Source organism: Globicephala melas, chromosome 12 (assembly GCF_963455315.2).
Source record: "Globicephala melas chromosome 12, mGloMel1.2, whole genome shotgun sequence".
NCBI lineage: Eukaryota > Metazoa > Chordata > Mammalia > Artiodactyla > Delphinidae > Globicephala > Globicephala melas.
The window spans coordinates 52371601-52388918 of record NC_083325.1 but is presented as its reverse complement, the minus strand read 5'-3'; the positions used below and the strand labels follow the sequence as shown (position 1 = coordinate 52388918).

General features: G+C 41.6%; 1 protein-coding gene across 1 annotated transcript in view; it reads left to right on the top strand.

Moving 5' to 3' along the window:
* RHOQ (ras homolog family member Q) overlaps positions 1-17318 on the top strand; it is a 39030-nt gene that overhangs the window by 18473 nt on the left and 3239 nt on the right. The window contains exons 3-4 of the mRNA XM_030857768.3: positions 13380-13544; positions 13851-13946. Of these exons, the coding sequence (XP_030713628.1) occupies positions 13380-13544; positions 13851-13946 (261 nt within the window). The remainder of the gene's footprint in view (positions 1-13379; positions 13545-13850; positions 13947-17318) is intronic.

Here is a 17318-nt window from a genome sequence, read left to right as displayed (position 1 = left end):
GCTTCTGGGAGCACGAGGATACTCGTACAAACGTGGGTCCAGTGAACCTTTTACAGGCAGCAGCTGAAAACTGCCCGTGCTGTTTGCAGCACAGGGCAGAGAGGGCCTGGCGGCAAGGGCTGGGTGGCCACATCAGAGTCCACGTGCATCATGATTCTTTTTCAGTTCTCAGGTCTCGTTTACCGTTGTTTTAAAAAAATACATTTGGGGTATATTAGTTTAGCTCTCTTCAGTTGTTTTAATAAAATTCCTGACTTCAGTTCTTGCCTGCCATGTAAACATATGCACTTAGTAAGCAGCCACATTTCTCAGTGTGTTCTTCACAAAGTCGCTTTTACTCTCAATCCTCCTTTTCCACCGATTGATTCCCCTCTGCCAAATCTGCCGAAACTGAAGAGCTTAAGGAATACTACTGGGCGTGGTGATAAACTCGCAGCCACCACACAGGCTCCACGCTAGCTCATTTAATCTTCCAACAGTTTAGTCCATTTTATGGATGAAGGAAATGGAAACGGTAAGTGACTTGCCTGGAGCCACATAGCCAGTAAAACTATGATTCAAAGATTTAAAAGGTCTGTGTCTAAAACCTGTGACCTACTGCTTGCTTAGAACAAAGGGGCCAGGAGGGTCCTAAACTAGTTGATTGGAGAACTGGCTTCCTGCCTCATTTCTGCCCAACTGTCCTGTAACTTTGGACAGGTTGGACGAGTTTCTCTGAGCCTCAGTTTCCTCATCAGTAAAGTGGGAGCTGCCCTATCTCATAGGCTGATGGTGAGGGTTTGGTGGGATAGTAGGGCTAGTGTGAAAGCAGGAGCAAGGCGCTCTGTGCTGTGAAGCAAAATAAGGCTAGAGTAACATAATGCGGTGACTCGTTAATAAGCCTGGAAAAGAGCTCTGCTGGGAGCCTCCTGTAGCACAAGAAGGCCAGAGCTGGAGGGGAGAAGATGAAGTGGGTGATGCAGAAGAGGCAGAGTAGGGGTTATGAGACATGCCTGAAGGAGGGTAAGCTGTGCTCCACAACGTGGAAGCATGTCACGGTGATGAATGCAGGTCCTGAGGAGTGGATGGCTTGGGTATTTCTGCCAGGGACTCCCTGCAGGGAAAGGGTATTTCTGCCACGTGCAGGCATCTCTCTGAATTTCAAAGAAATCTGTGTGTGTGTGTGTGTGTGTGTGTGTGTGTGTGGGCACACGCATGTGTGTAGGCCCGTGAGGACCCAACTTTGCATACTTGTGGACCTATGTGTATTTTCCTTAAATTAAGGTGAAATTCACACAACATAAAATTAATCATTTTTAAGTGTACAGTTCAGTGGCATTTAGTACCTTCACAATGTTGCATAACCTCCACCTCTGTCGAGTTCCAGAACATTTTCATCACCCCAACAGAAATTGTGTATACTTTCTAAAGGGTCTGTTCTGTGCAAATGTATTTGTGAACCACATTAGGTCATCCTGATTTTGCCTACCTGCCCAGAAGCCTCCCTCCCTCGTCTGCCTGTCCCATGTCTTTGGCCAAGGAGTGTGGTCTAAGACCTCAGATTCCAAATGGGTTTGCTAGTCATGGTAAACTCCTCCATGCAGTGTGGCTGTCTCGGGTGGGCATGGAGAAAACCAGCATTTCAGGCTTAATCAGAGCGTGGTTCCTGAGGCTTCTCTTGCCGCTTGACTGCCTGTTCTATCTATCTGCCTGCACCTATCAGTCATCGTAAGCCTCTTCCTCAGCCTCAGAGGCGAAGAAGGTAGGTGTTAGTCCACAGTGGAGGAAAATGGTGTTTCCTCTGCATTTGGCCCATCTGTAACTCCTAGTTCTATGTTGGTGCCCTCACCACATGGGCAGCCCAGGTGACCTGAATCCACAGTGCCCAACAGTCCTCTGTAGCTCAAGCATTAAAAAGGTAAGAGGGGGCTTCCCTGGTGGCGCAGTGGTTGAGAGTCCGCCTGCCGAAGCAGGGGACACGGGTTCGTGCCCCGGTCCGGGAAGATCCCACATGCCACGGAGCAGCTGGGCCCGTGAGCCATGGCCGCTGAGCCTGCGCGTCCGGAGCCTGTGCTCCGCAACGGGAGAGGCCACAACAGTGAGAGGCCCGCATACCGCAAAAGAAAAAAAAAAAAGGGTAAGAGGGCTGTTCCCCTGGAAGTGTCAGGCCTGGTACTTATATATGCCTGCCTCCAAATAGCTGGCCCTGGGCAGCATCCACTCCCCTGTGATACAGGGACCACAGCACCAGCCAATGTAGTGGGGATCCCTGAATAGTCTCCATGAGCTGCAGAGATGGGGCCGGTGAGTAGCAAATCCTTCCCTACTGAGTGAGGGGTGGAGGGAGAGAGAGGGAGACAGAGAGGAGGAGCAGCAGAAGGAGAAGAAGGGGTGAGGAAAGAGCTGCCTTCAGTCATCTAGGGACTACTTCATGCTGATTCCACTACTTAGATCTTGTGCTCACCCAGGAACCAATATCAGGCACACCTCAGAGGTACTGCAAGTTCAGACCATGCAATAAAGTGAATATCGCAATAAAGTGAGCAGATGAATTTTTTGCTTTCCTAGTGCATGTGAAAGTTATGTTTATACAGTAGTCTATTAAGTGTGCAAAAGCATCATGTCTAAAGAAAAAGTGCATACCTTAATTAAAAACTATTGCTTAAAAATGCTAACCATCACCTGAGCCTTCAGCGAGTTCATAGTAGTAACGTCAAAGATCACTGATCAGGGACTTCCCTGGCAGTCCAGTGGTTAAGACTTCACCTTCCAATGCAGCGGGTGTGGGTTCAATCCCTGATGGGGGAGCTAGGATCCCACATGCCTCACAGCCAAAAAACCGAAACAGAAAACAGAAACAATATTGTAACAAATTCAATAAAGACTTTAAAAATGGTCTACATCAAAAAAAAAAATCTTTAGAAAAAAAGATCGCTGATCATAGATCACCATAACAAATATAATAATGATTTTTTAAAAAGGCCTGAAATATTGCGAGAACTACCAAAGTGTGACACATAGACATGAGGTGAGCAAATGCTGTTGGAAAAATGGCACTGATAGACTTGCTCGCTGCAGGGTTGCGACATACCTTCAATTTGTAAAAAATGCAATCTGCAAAGTGCAATGAACTGAAGCGCAATAAAATGAGGTACGCCTGTGCTTTGGCCGGGGGCAGAGAGTGAGCCCCTTGGATAATCCAGGGACCACTTCATTCTGATTGGACTACTTGGATCATGTGCCCACCTAGGAACCAGTGACTTTGGCCGGGGGGTAGGGAATGAAACTCCATGATTGGCTTAAATCCAACCAGGAATTCTTTAAGCTAGATATGGGGTCAGGGTTCCCAGGGGCATGTGTCTGAATAGAGGAGTGGTGGGTCTTGACCTAAATCAGTTTTGGAAAGAAAGAACAAGTAGGAAAAGGATGCCGGGTAGACAGTCAATGATATCCTCCATCCTAGATAAAACAAATGTCAAGACAATGGCAAAAACGTGGTGGTGAAAAACAGTAGCAGGAACTAAAATGCTGGAAGAATTGCTCCGTCTGAGGCCCTGCGCCTTAGAGCTCACCTTATTCAGGAAGGTGGGTTGGACCGAGAAAGGGCCCTGATCTTAGGAGGCAGTTGGAATCTTGGCTGAAAGCGGTAACTGCAACCTGGGAAATTCACCTGTTAGTGGAGGATTCAGAGGCTCTATCCATCATCTGCAGCTCTGCAGCCGATAAAGGAGGTGCAGGCCACCGTGATCTGGCTGCAGTTTGTTCTTCTGACTTCATGTCCCACACGCTACCCTCATTCATTCAGCAAGAATTTAATAAGCAGCTACTATAAACCAGACTTTGAAGAGTAGTCCTCTGCCCTCACGGAGTCCTGTGGAGGATACAGATAAGAAAAGAGGTAGTTGTATTACAATGTGAGAAATGGGATGACAGGAGAAGGTGTTACAGAGAGAGGGACCTTGATCTGAATTGGGGGTTTGGAGAAGGTTTGTTGGACCAAGAGATTTTTAGACCAAAGCTTGAAAGATGAGTAGGAGCTGCCCAGGTGAGGAGTGTGGAGAGGGAAGAACAGACTGGCTGGGCAAGTGGTTGACCGACTTTGTGTTTGGGGTTGATACTGAGGACCCCCAGGGTTATGGTTTGATCCTGATGGAGTGGTGATGTCTTTTCGTGAGATGGTGAACTCAACAGGATTTGCAGATTTGAGGGGGAAGAAATGACTTTAGTTTAGAAATGTTGAATCTGAGATAATTCTGGTTCAGCCAAAAGGAGGCATCTAGAGCTGGGTCTGGAACTCAGAGGCAGAGAGCTCTTCCAGATACTCATTTCCCACTGTCAACATCTTGAGCTTAACATGCCCAAAATTGGCCTCTTGAGTTTTCTCCCTAATGTGTTTCTCCACCTTCAGTCTTCCTCATCCCTGTAAAAGACATTATCCATCCAGCTGCACAAGCTGAACCCTGGATTATTCCAGAAGGCTCCCTGGAGGCATCTGTCAGGGCTTTTCTGCCTTGGGCCTTTTGCCCCTAGTGTCCTATATCTGGCTTCTCAAAGCATCCCTCACATCTTAGGTAGACGTCGCTCCCTCCGAGAGGTCTTTCCAGACCACCCAGACTGAAGCTGCTCGTCCTGGTTATTCTCTGTCTCCTGGCTGTTTTCCTTCACAGCACCTATCCCAGTTCGCATTTATAATCATTTTTGTCCCAATTTGTTAAATACCTGACTTAGTGCCTCTAGTATATTAGATCCATCCCCCCTTTGATAACAATTTTTATGTTTCTCCTATACTTATCTTCAAATGAAGTCTATAGCTAATATAACCTTTCTGTATGTATAATTTTAAATCAGTATAACATCCTGGCAGTAATAGGAAGGAAAAATAAAAGGAAAGTAATTCATAATCAACATATTTATTTCAGGGCTTCCCTGGTGGCGCAGTGGTTGAGAGTCCGCCTGCCGAAGCAGGGGACACGGGTTCGCGCCCCGGTCCGGGAAGATCCCACATGCCGCGGAGCGGCTGGGCCCGTGAGCCATGGCCGCTGAGCCTGTGCATCCGGAGCCTGTGCTCCGCAATGGGAGAGGCCACAACAGTGAGAGGCCCGCGTACCGCAAAAAAAAAAAAAAAAAAAAAAAATTATTTCAGTATTAAATTCCTAAGTTCCCAGGGCTGAGTACTCAGAAATCATAATGAAGTAGTCAGGTGAACAACCATGAATGCAATAGCTCTAAAAGTTGACTAACGGGTTTGTGTTTTAGTGACAATTAGGGTACTAAGAGCAACATTGCCAGTGGTGTGCAATTTTCTGCATTGGTAAGCAACTCCTGTAATGTTAGAACAACATCAAATAAATCTACCTTTCTACTAATATGCAACAGAGATAGATCCTAGATTCAGGTAATTATTAAAAGTTTTTTCATAGTCATTCAGTACCTAGAGGTACACTCATCAATCATGCAGGACCCAGGACTGTTTTTCACTACACAGGTCAGGTAGCACCCTGGCTCGCACCCCTAAATGCTGGTAGAGTTCCCCCATTCGTGTTGACGATCAAAAATACCTCCCGCACTTCCACAGTGTCCCCTGGACCTAGAGTAGTCCTGCCCCAGTGGGGAGGCACTTGCCTCTCCTCTGTTGTACTGTGAATTCCACGAGGGCAGGGTCCACGTCTGTTTCTCACTGGAGTACACAGTGTTCAGCACCTAGTGGGTTTATGTTTATTGAAATGAAAGAATGCATGACTATTCCATCAACATGAAATTTGTACCAAAAAAAGTTAGGAAAGGAGTACACTGCACAGAAGTGTGGCCTGGCATTGACCTTCCTTCTGCATGCCTTAGGCCAGCTGACCTCTGTTTTAGTGAAAGAGACTTGCAATTATAGCTCCAGACAATGTAGAATTGCAGCTCTTAAATCCTTTACAATGAAGGAAGTCATCTCACCATGCACAAAAGAAATTGCACTGTCTCTGAAGCTGTGGTTTGTCTTTTTTTGGAAAGTCAGGCTTGTCTGTTGAAGAGCTCAAAACACTTGACCAGCTCTCTCATTTATCTTAACATGTGTATGCTATATTTATTCTCCCCTCACAGATGGGGAAATGAAGCTTGCCGAAGGGCCATATTTAGTTGAGTGTTGATCCTCTGCCTTGGGGGGTCAGCTTAGATAAAACAGTATCCTAAAACTCAATTTTTATGCAGTAGTTTAAACCTCCACCCACATTAAATCTGTTACTAGGGCTGCTCACAAGGGTAAAAAGTGTTAGTTTGAGCGTTTTTAACCATGTGACGTGGCGATCTAGTTCAGTCCTCTCCTTTTAGAGATGAGGAAGTGCAGGTTCACGAGACACGGTTAGATAATGGCAGAACCAGTTCTCCAGCTGGTCGTCTTTCTGCTACCGCACATTTCAACCTTTCTCTCTCTTTTTTTTTCTCCAGCTAACCTAAACAGGAGTTATAATAAGTCAGGCAGCCAAAAGGAAGATAATAATGGAAAAGAAGCCAAAGATCTGGTCCACTAGCTGCTAAATAATTAATAAATTAACTGGGAGACTGACTTATTCTAATCAAAATATATGAAGATGACAGTTGCTTAAAGTTAGAAGCTGAACCTTCAGTTTCAAGAATTCTTTTACCAAGAGCTAATCAGGCTCACGATAAGTAAATACCATCTCACAACTGAACAGGGATTTTTAAAAAAGGAAAGGAAGGAAAGAAAAAAGGAAGGAAAAAAAGTCAAATATTTTTAAAGTTTTTGAAAAACAATGATCTCTTAGGAATTTCCAGCACTTAAAAAAAATTCTCCTCCCCAAATTTTCTTTAGTCCACCTGTAGCAGGAGAGTGGTAGGTAAATTCAATAAACTCATCATCGATGCATTTTGAACCAAACTTACCAAAATATTCCACAAAAGAACTCAACCCAGCTTCCTTGAAAAAGTTATTTTTAAGGGGGTGAAAGGTGACATTTCACAAAGTTAAATACAAAATGAACTTGAAAGTGACAAAAGGACAACACAAAAAAATGAGGTTTCATAGACTACTGTTACCAAGAATTATTGAAGAAATGTTGATAATTGATAAGATTTCTGACAAAACACTTCATCTTCAGAAGCTAGCTTCAGTCCGTGTGCCCTCTTGGCTTTAGTATAGCACCTTTTAGGGGGTAGAGTGATTCAAGAGCCATGCCTGATGCCTATTTTAGGCTTCTCACCAGAAACAGATGTTTCAGATGGAGATTACTACTCCTTCATTTACCACAAGCCACCAGTTGTCAGGGACATTCTTACTTAGTTGCCTTACATTTTATATATCTCCAAGTAGTCAGAAGCTGTTTTAGACTTTAGAAGTCTGGGGCTTGTCTGTTAAAGAATTATTCAGTTGTGGTCCCACTTTTTCTAGGTTGTTACAGAGGAAAAATTCTTACAAGTTTTGCTAATGACTGTTTTCTGAATCAAAGTAACGTCCTGGATTATTCGGAGGCGTAATATATTCTTATAGCACTTATAGTCTTCAAAGCACTTGTCGTTGATAATCTCCCATTTTACAGACTGATAAACAAAGGCTCTAAGAAATAAGTGACTTGCCAAGGCCACATGCTAGTAGGTCATATATGTTCCAATCCTCTCCGTTCTGTAAGACCCAACCCAAATGCCACCTCTTCTAAAAGTCTTTTTTTAGAGTCCCCTAATTACTACCCTTGGTTTTCACCACATTCTGACTTGTAATACAATGTCTGCATACATTTGTCTCCCTTGCCGTGAACTCCCTATGAGCAGAAACCGTTATAAATGTTTTTGTCTCTTCCAACTTATCAATTCTCCCTCCTCAGTGCCAACTTTAAGCATGTTCTCTCATCAGCACCGCAGTTTCTTCTTCTGTTCTAGGCTGTGACTTTGAGGTCTACAAAGTTCTAGTGAGGTGCACGGGCACAACCATGGGTATTATTGCTCCTTCGTGTTTGTTGCCGTATTTTTAACATACAGGTATCTTACGAGAGCTTTGCAGATGTTTAAATTGTTTTACGAGTCAGAAAGGATCTAAACCTTGGCCTTCCTTCATTTCCCTGCTGGATGCACGTTCTGGGCACATAGCAGTGATACCAACCAGGGTTCTTGGCCTTCCCCAATCAATAGAAATTGACTAGAGGCCAGAGAAGAGATTCAGGCAAGGCTTTATTGGGGCTCCTGCTGCAGCAGCGGGGAGGGAGGGAGAACAAACAACAGGTTTCCTTGCTTGCTCACTGGCTGAGCAGGGGCGAGCTTGTTCCTTACATGGGGTGAGAGTAGGGGTGTGTCCAGGGGTTGGGCTGGAGGGGCAGCTTAGGTGGTGGTGTGTGCAGGGGGCATACACAGTACCCTGCTTTTCCTCCTGACACTCTGTTTTTGCTCCAGGCTCTTCAAAAGTGGCAGTTGGGTTTTTTGGTCTCTTTGTATTGATCTCTTTTGGGTCCAGAATTTGCCCCAACTGCGATGCACACAGTTATTTTTAGTCTCATATAGTTTCTTTGTATCTTGTTGCTCCAGGAGAGGTTTATTCAGGCACAAGCATTGCAGCACTGTAGCAAAGGTTCCCAGGTCCCAACCTGTCTCAGTAGGTGCTTATTAATGTTTCTTTGATTAAGCATTTATATATTCACCTGCTCCAATTTACACTCCCCCATTGTTGTATCTACTGCCTTTTTCTATGTACATGTCTTGAATTCCCAACTAAACTATAAGCTCCAAAGGGGACGAGGGGACGATTATATTTTTTTATTTGTGTGTACGTGTCCTTAGAACATCTTCCATGCGGTATGATCTCAAAACATCTTTGCTAATTGATTTTCAGTGACCAGTTGTGTGATAGAATACCACAAAAAGCATGGCAAGGCCTATACCACCCAACTTGAGTGATTTTGCTTAAAGTACATATTTTGGATAAGTATTTTAAATAGGTGTACACATTCTAAAAACATGTATTTTTTTTTAAAATTTTATTGGAGTATAATTGCTTTACAATGGCGTGTTAGTTTCTGCTTTACAACAGAGTGAATCAGTTATACATACACATATATCCCCATATCTCTTCCCTCTTGCATCTCCCTCCCTCCCACCCTCCCTATCCCACCCCTCTAGGTGGTCACAGAGCACCGAGCTGATCTCCCTGTGCTATGCGACTGCTTCCCACTAGCTATCTATTTTACATTTGGTAGTGTATATATGTCCATATATACACTACCACTCTCTCACTTTGTCCCAGCTTATCCTTCCCCCTCCCCGTTTCCTCAAGTCCATTCTCTAGTAGGTCTGCGTGTCTGCGTCTTTATTCCTGTCTTGCCCTTAGGTTCTTCACGACCATTTTTTTTTTTTTTAGATTCCATATATATGTGTTAGCATACGGTATTTGTTTTTCTCTTTCTGACTTACTTCACTCTGTATGACAGACTCTAGGTCCATCCATCTCAATACAAATAGCTCAATTTTGTTTCTTTTTACGGCTGAGTAATATTCCATTGTATATATGTGCCACATCTTCTTTATCCATTCATCTGTCGATGGACACTTAGGTTGCTTCCATGTCTTGGCTATTGTAAATAGAGCTGCAATGAACATTGTGGTACAAAAACACGTATTTTAAACAGGTCACTAAAGTGGGAGGGAGCACCCAGGTCCACGCCAAGGGAACAAAGGTGGTACAGAAATGGGCACGCTTCTGGGCTACTGACTGAGCTGGGCATAAAAAGGGTCTCCTGACTGATGGCCATGTGCCACAGTTCTCTGTTGCACCTGAAGGTGTTTTGTTTCCTCTCAGAGCACATTTCGTTGGTCTCTTATTGTCTGTGGACTCTTGTCAGATTGTCAGCGTGTGATATTGTTGAAGGGTGAAGCTTGTCATCCTCACAGATCAGGCACTCGTGATGAGAATGGAGAGCCTAATCACTAAGCTACCAGAATACATTGTAAAAAACTGGATCCCGCTGGTACTTAGCCAATTGATAAGAAGCTAAAGCTTTTACTAAGCAGTTCAACAATCCTGTTGACCAAATTCACCATTGTTTTTGATGTAAGCCCGTTGTCTTTAATACACCTGAGAACATTTCGGTTACCAGGCTGAAATGTTTAGATATCTACCTTTAAAAACATTTTTTTGGACTAAAATGTAATTGATTTCTTAATTAGGAGGACACTAGAGAATTGGCTTTGAGGAATTCTTTTAAAAGAAAGGGCAGTTCCGCGTTTAACTTTCTTTGTGTTGTCAAATTTTAAATATGTAGCTGGGGAGGAAAGAATTGCATGCCTCAATTTATTTATCCCCAAATCTAAAATTTCACATTAAGTTCACTCAAGATATTGCACAGTAGATATAAACAATTGTGTATGATGCAGGGTGCAGTATGCACAGGGGATCATTTATTTTTTTAATTTGCTGTCTATTATTAGACTTCTAATTACTCAGGCTGGATGGAAGCAGAAAGGTCTCATTCTGATAATCACTGCCAATTATTTAGCTGGAGATTACAGGCAGAAGGAGTTCATTTTAGATGGTTCAGATTTAAGAAGTAACATTTCTTGCCAAGGAGTTCTAAACACACTTTCTTTTTTTTTAACCCCAATTCTTCACATTTTAACTATTCCAACAAAAATCTACAGTTTAACAAATCTAGAAATGATTAGTCTAGTTCCATTCCTTTGTGCCCACATGTCTCTCGAGGAAAATCAGTATGCACTGTGGTTATGAAAGGAATCTGTACGATAGACTTATGTTCTGTAAAATGTTTGGATGAATATTTGAATATTAAGCATTTCTAGAGAACTTTGCATTCACTTGCTTTTTATTTCTTGTAATACCCTCCCAGAGAAAGAGTGCCCTTTCTATTTCCCTGATGAGGTAAAATTTTCATTAAAAAAATCTAATTTGATTTTCTTAAAAAATGTGTAATTCTTTTTTTTATTACATTTTAAATAGTCTTCAGGCTCTTGAATCCCCCAAATGACTAATTAGTACAGTAATAATATATCATCCTCTTTTATTAATCTGAAAATTATACTGTCCTCAAGAGACCTCAGTTTGATTTGTGTGTTTTGATTCCAGAGTAGAAAATTTTATTTCTCACTAAAGGAGTTTCTTCCCTGTGGTTGGAGAGAGAACGCTGCAGAGCCAGGGCTCATGTGCCACTGATGGGACCCTGCGTGGATTGGCAGAGAATAGGAGAACCAGTTTCCCGTGGGATGAAGAATTGATGTTAAAGAGTTGAAAGAGTTCTTTTATGTGCTTGGCACTCTGCTGAGTGCTTTAGTTGCAATATCTCATTTATTCCTCATAATCCTATGAGATAGTATCCTCATTTCTAATTCTGTGAAAACTGGATCTCGAAATATGGATGAGGAGAGATGTGTAGCAAGAGCCCCCCATTCCCTGAGCGTGCCGTGTGCAAGTCTGCTCAGGAACAAACTGCTAGGTAGTTGCCAGGTGGAATGCTAAGATCAAACACTGTCCCTTTAATTCTTCTCGATATGCAGTTTGAAATAGGCAGTAGAGTACAAGAAGTATACTTAATTCACCAAATTGTACTATTTAACACTCAAACTGATTTTTAAAACATGTTATACTTTTGATAATAGTCCTTTTGTAACTGACTGGGGTGCCAGCATGTTTCATACCCATTTTGCGTGATCTCTTCATTAATCATTTCTTAACACCAGAGCAGTGCTTTATTCGAATCCAATTAGAGGCCTCCACTTTTAAAAATAAATGCTAAAGAAGATTGGGGATGGCATTTCCCATCTTGTCCTGAGCCAACACTTGAGAAATCTTTCAGTGCCCTTGGCTCCAAACTGCAGGTGTGCCCTTCAAAAGCATCACAGAAAAACAGGAGGGTTAGCTCCAAAGTCAAGAGTTTGAGATAATATGAGTTTGAATGTAACATTGTAGTAAGAAAAATGTCAGAAGATGACATGAAAGGAAAATTGTCCCATGAGAGAAATACTACCTGAAACTCTTGAGTGGAAGATGTTTTTAATATGCCTTTAATTCCACATTCATGCAGTTCTAGTAGTGAAGCAGGTCATTTAAGAGGGGTGGTGGCTTAGGCCAAAAATAAACTTTCCTTGAAACCAGATGAGAGGCTAGCCCTGACAAAAATGGAATCCTGACTGTTCACTCACAAAAATGTAAGCAAGTAGAATTTTGTGTCATAGGAAATAATCTAAATGAAACAGGATCTTCACTGTCTTTTGTGATGGAGAGATGCTAAAACAGCCCTTCTATAAAATGTGAAGCAGCAGTTTAAATATGGAAGGCATATTTTATAATAACCTATAAGGGAAAAGAATCTGAAAAAGAATAGATATCATGTGTGTGTACATATATATATATATATATATGTACACACACATACATATATATATAATTGAATCACTTTGCTGTACACCTGAAACTAACACAACATCGTAAATCAACTATACTTCAATTAAAAAAAAAATAATATAGCAGTCTAACGTATTCCGGTCTGGAACCATGTCCAAGACATACTGAAAGGTGCAGAACAACATGGGTTGCACGGTTTTCATCTGTGTACAGATGTTTAAATATGTACAGTTGTAGGCATATACATGCACAGAAAATAACTGGAAAGATACATACGAAAAATCTACATTTCAGGAAAGGAATGGAAATTGGAGAGGAAGGGGGATTTCGTGAATTTACTCAGTATGTTTCTATCTTTAAATTTTTACACAAACATGCATATGCACACACACACACACACACACACACACACACACACACACATACACAATTAAGAAAACTATATAAACAGGGAAAGCAAAGATTTAAGGTCTCAGTGAAGATGTATAGTGGTTAAGGCATAGGTTCTGAAGTAAAACTGCCGGAGTTTGAATCCTATCTCCTTTACTTGCTGTATACTTCCTTACACAAGTTAGTTAATTTCTGTTGCCTCAGTTTAGACAAATGCAACATAGAGATAATGGTTCTTATGTCATATAGTTGTTACAAGGATTAAATAAGTAATACATGAGAGAGCATATGGATCATATGTTTAATAGTGAACATTCAGATAATATTATTATAAATGACTATACTTAAACATCTAGCTACAATCAATTCTGTGTGCAAACTTTTCAGTTAAAAATGCTTCCAGTGACAACTCTCGTCATCACAATGTATTTTCTCAGAGTTTCATTGTAGACGTTAATGATACTGTCATATTTTACCCCAGTGGTGTTCAGAGCTTCCAATTAGAATAGAATAGCAAAGACAAATGGAATTATGTTGTTTTTTGGTAGTATGTCATACATTCCATTTGTGGACTAGTCCTGACTTTGCTCCTTTGACCATCTAATCTAATGTACATATTTGTTAGTAAACTCTAGAAATGGAAATAATGAGGTTTTTCTTTCTCCCTTAGGAAGACTATGATCGTCTGAGGCCTTTATCTTATCCAATGACTGATGTCTTCCTTATCTGCTTCTCTGTGGTAAATCCAGCCTCATTTCAAAATGTGAAAGAGGAGTGGGTACCAGAACTTAAGGAATACGCACCAAATGTACCCTTTTTATTAATAGGAACTCAGGTACGTCTGCTTTGATTTTACCCATTTAAGAATAACCTCTGTGGCCTGCCTTGTGGTGTTGCTCTCAGACAAATGGCCCTAAGGTTTCGCAAATGAGATAATAATATGTTGAATCTCCGTTGTTATAATAAATTCTGTCACATTTTTGGAAAAAGTAGTGTCAAAGAAAGCAATTACTTTATTAGTTGGTTTTAAAGATTAGGTTCTTTTGTAATCCTTTTTTGATACGTGGGGTTAAATGGGATTACATGCTTTATCTTTAAAGACTGATAATATTATGGGACATCATTAACCTTTCTTAACTAGATTGATCTGCGAGATGACCCCAAAACTTTAGCAAGACTGAATGATATGAAGGAAAAACCTATATGTGTGGAACAAGGACAGAAACTAGCAAAAGAGGTAATGCAACCTTTACAGAATTTAAAAGTAAATGTAAATGAAGCTAAGGTGATAATAGAAGCTAATATTTATTGTGCTTTACTGTATGCCAGGCACTGTGCTGAGTGTTTTACATGCATTAGATCATTTAATCCTTGCCTCGACTCAGTGAGGTTGGTCTACTAGTAACTCTGTTTTATGGAGGAGAAAACAGAGGCACAGCCTTGTCAGGTAACTTGTAAGGTCCGGCAGGTAGTAAATGGCAGAGCTGGGCTTCAGTAAAGGCCTCACTCTGGCCTTTACTAAACCTGTGCTACAAAGAGGCGTCACAAATAGGGGCTGCTTAATCAGGCCCTGTCGTCAGTGAAGACTCGTGGTGGAGAAGAAATGTGTTGTTGAATTCTCTTCCACAAGAGAATTTTTATGCAAGGTGGAATATATTATCATTTTAAAAATGTAACTGTGATGCACAAAATATCTTTTAACTTATATTCTTCCTCTCCGCAAAGTGAGGCTTACTTTTTTCTCCATTTGCCCCTAACATGGTTGGATTCTATTTTTTAGATGTTATGACTTTAATAGGACTTTTGTGGAAATGGAATATAATAAGGTATTTTTAAAAATACTATCAGGAGGCAGAAGGAAGCAAGAAAACTTTTTGGAGAACAGTTTTTCCTAAAGCAAAAGATAAATAGCTTCACTAACAAGTTACTAGCAAGGAATTTCACATATTAAATTCTGTCATCTTAGGAGAGAAGTAATTTCTAAATTTCATAAAGGTAAAAGTCATAAATGAAAGCACTGATGATTTAACTACGTAAAAATTTAATATGACATCAAATGCCAGAAATAAAATTAAAAGTCATATAACAAACTTGACATTTATGGCAGAAAAATGGGTTAATATCCTTAGTGGACATGAACCCCTTGCATAAGGATTAATCAGAAAAAGACATACGCATGCCCCAATAGGAAAAGGGACTCAGAACGTCAATGGGAGATTCTCCAAAAAATGCAGATTGCCATTGAAGATAAAAAATATGTTCATATTCCTTAGTAGTCAAATGTAAGTTCAATTTCCATCTATAAAATTGGCACAGAAAAGAGACGTTAATTAGAATACCCACCGTTCCAGGTGTAAGCAATTGGGTACTTTGTTGTTCTGTTGGTCTTTGAGTAAAAGCCTCGACAACATGCAAAAGCCTTAAAGTCATGTACACTTTTGATCAAGCAATTTCATAGGGAGGAGTTTATCCTAAGAATATTATACGGGATGTGCTTAAAGAGATAGCCATAAAGTTCCTGCATTGTTTATAATGGCAAAAAAAAAAACCCTGCATCTATTAAAAATTTATACTAATTTACTTACTGAGATGTTCATGTTTATTATGTAGTTTAAGGGGAAAAAAAGTGGTTGCAAAACACCATTTCTAGGGTGGGAGGGAGGGAGACGCAAGAGGGAAGAGATATGGGAACATATGTATATGTATAACTGATTCACTTTGTTATAAAGCAGAAACTAACACACCATTGTAAAGTAATTATACCCCAATAAAGATGTTAAAAAAAAAAAAAAAAAAAAACACCATTTCTAGACCTGTCAGCAGCATTTGGCACAGTTGGTCCCTTCTTGAAACACATTCACTTGGCTTCCTTGAACGCCCTCTCTTGGGCTTTCTCCCCGCTCGTGGGCCTCTCCTCCATCTCCCCATCTCTGAATGTTGAGGGTCCAGGGATCCGCAGTCAGCTTCATGGATGTCTTTCCTTCTATATCCACACTCAGCCTTTAAGCTTGGTAAGCTTCTATCCGTCTTGTGGTTTGAACCGTCTGCTGCTGAGATTCCCAAATTTCTATCTGCAACCTGGACCTCTTCCCTAAACTCTAGACTTGGTTATCTAACTGGTCATGCAACAAGTCCATCTGGGTGGTAAGCATCTCAAAACTAACATGTCCAAAACAGAATTCCCAATTTTATCCCCTAGGCTTAATCTTCTCAGTTACTCGGGTCAAAAACCTTGAAGTCACACTTGACCTTGCACTTTCTCTCATACCATTCCGTGAACCCTCCAGCAAAATATATTTTTCTACGTTCAGAATATACCCAGAATCCAAACGCTCCTCTCTTTCCCCTCCTCTGGCAGCCTGGTTCAGGCCCCCTCCCTCTCTGGCCTGGATTACCGCAACAGCCTCTCACCTTTCTGCTTCCGTCTGTGTCTGTTAACCTGTTCTCAACACAGCAACCAGAGTGAGACTTTAAAAATAGAAGCTCCATCAGCTCCCTGCTCTGTTCAGAATCTTCCAGTGGCTTTATTATCTTCCGAATAAAGAAAGGCCCAAGCCCTCACCCTGGCGTGCAGGCCCCGCTACTTCTCTGCCTCACTCATTGTGCTCCAGGCACTCGGCCTCTGTGCGGTTTCCCCAATCTTCTGCCTCAGAGCCTTTGTCCTTTCACTGCCCCCTCTGCCTGGGATAGTCTTCCTGATGTAGACATTGTTCATTCTTTCACTCAGATATCACTCTGTCAGTGAGGCCTTGCCTGACCTCTCCCCACTCCCTATCTCCTCCCCCATTTTTCTCCAGACCACATATTCTACCTCTATATTTATTAGTCCACGGTCTTCTCCCTCTAAAATATAAGCTTCATGAGAATAGCTTAGGGACTTAATTTTGTTCCTTGCTCTATTCTCACATTTGGCAAATGAGAGTGCTCTGTAAGTTTTCAATGAACGAACGAATAGATGGATGGATGGATGGGTGGGTCCCCTCTCACAGTAGAAGCCAAAGTCCTTACTCGAGGTCGCTACCTCAAGGCTGCCTCACTGACTGCCTCTCTTGCCATTACCTCTGCTCACCCTCTTCTTTCCCACCCCCTGAATGCTCCGTGCATGCTCCTGCATCAGGGTCTTTACCTCTGTGGCTCTGTCTGCCTGGAAACTCTTCCCCTAGGTATCCTTCAGTGCTCAGACTTTACCTTGGTGAGCAGCTTTCTCTGACCACCACCATTGTCCTCTGCACCCTTTCCCTCCCTCACTCTGCTTGTTTTTTTTTAACCTGTAGCATGTGCCACCATCTGCTCTATATTCCTCTGTGTGTTCCTCCCCCAGTAGAACTTAAGCAAACGTAAGCATCACACAGCAGAGACTTTGCTGTTTTGCTCAGTTCATTGACATGATCCCCAGCACCTAAAAGCAGAGCCTGGCATATAGTAGGTACCCAGTAAATATTTGATGAATGAAAGAATTTTCCATAGAGAAAGTCTGGAAGAATATACACTAGTATTTTAAGTTAGCTATCTCTGGGTCTCATAAATATGGATGATTTCATTCTTTTTGCATTTTATGATTTTCCTTATAATGGTGTATTTGTGTGGTATCAGTTGTTGTAAAAAAGAC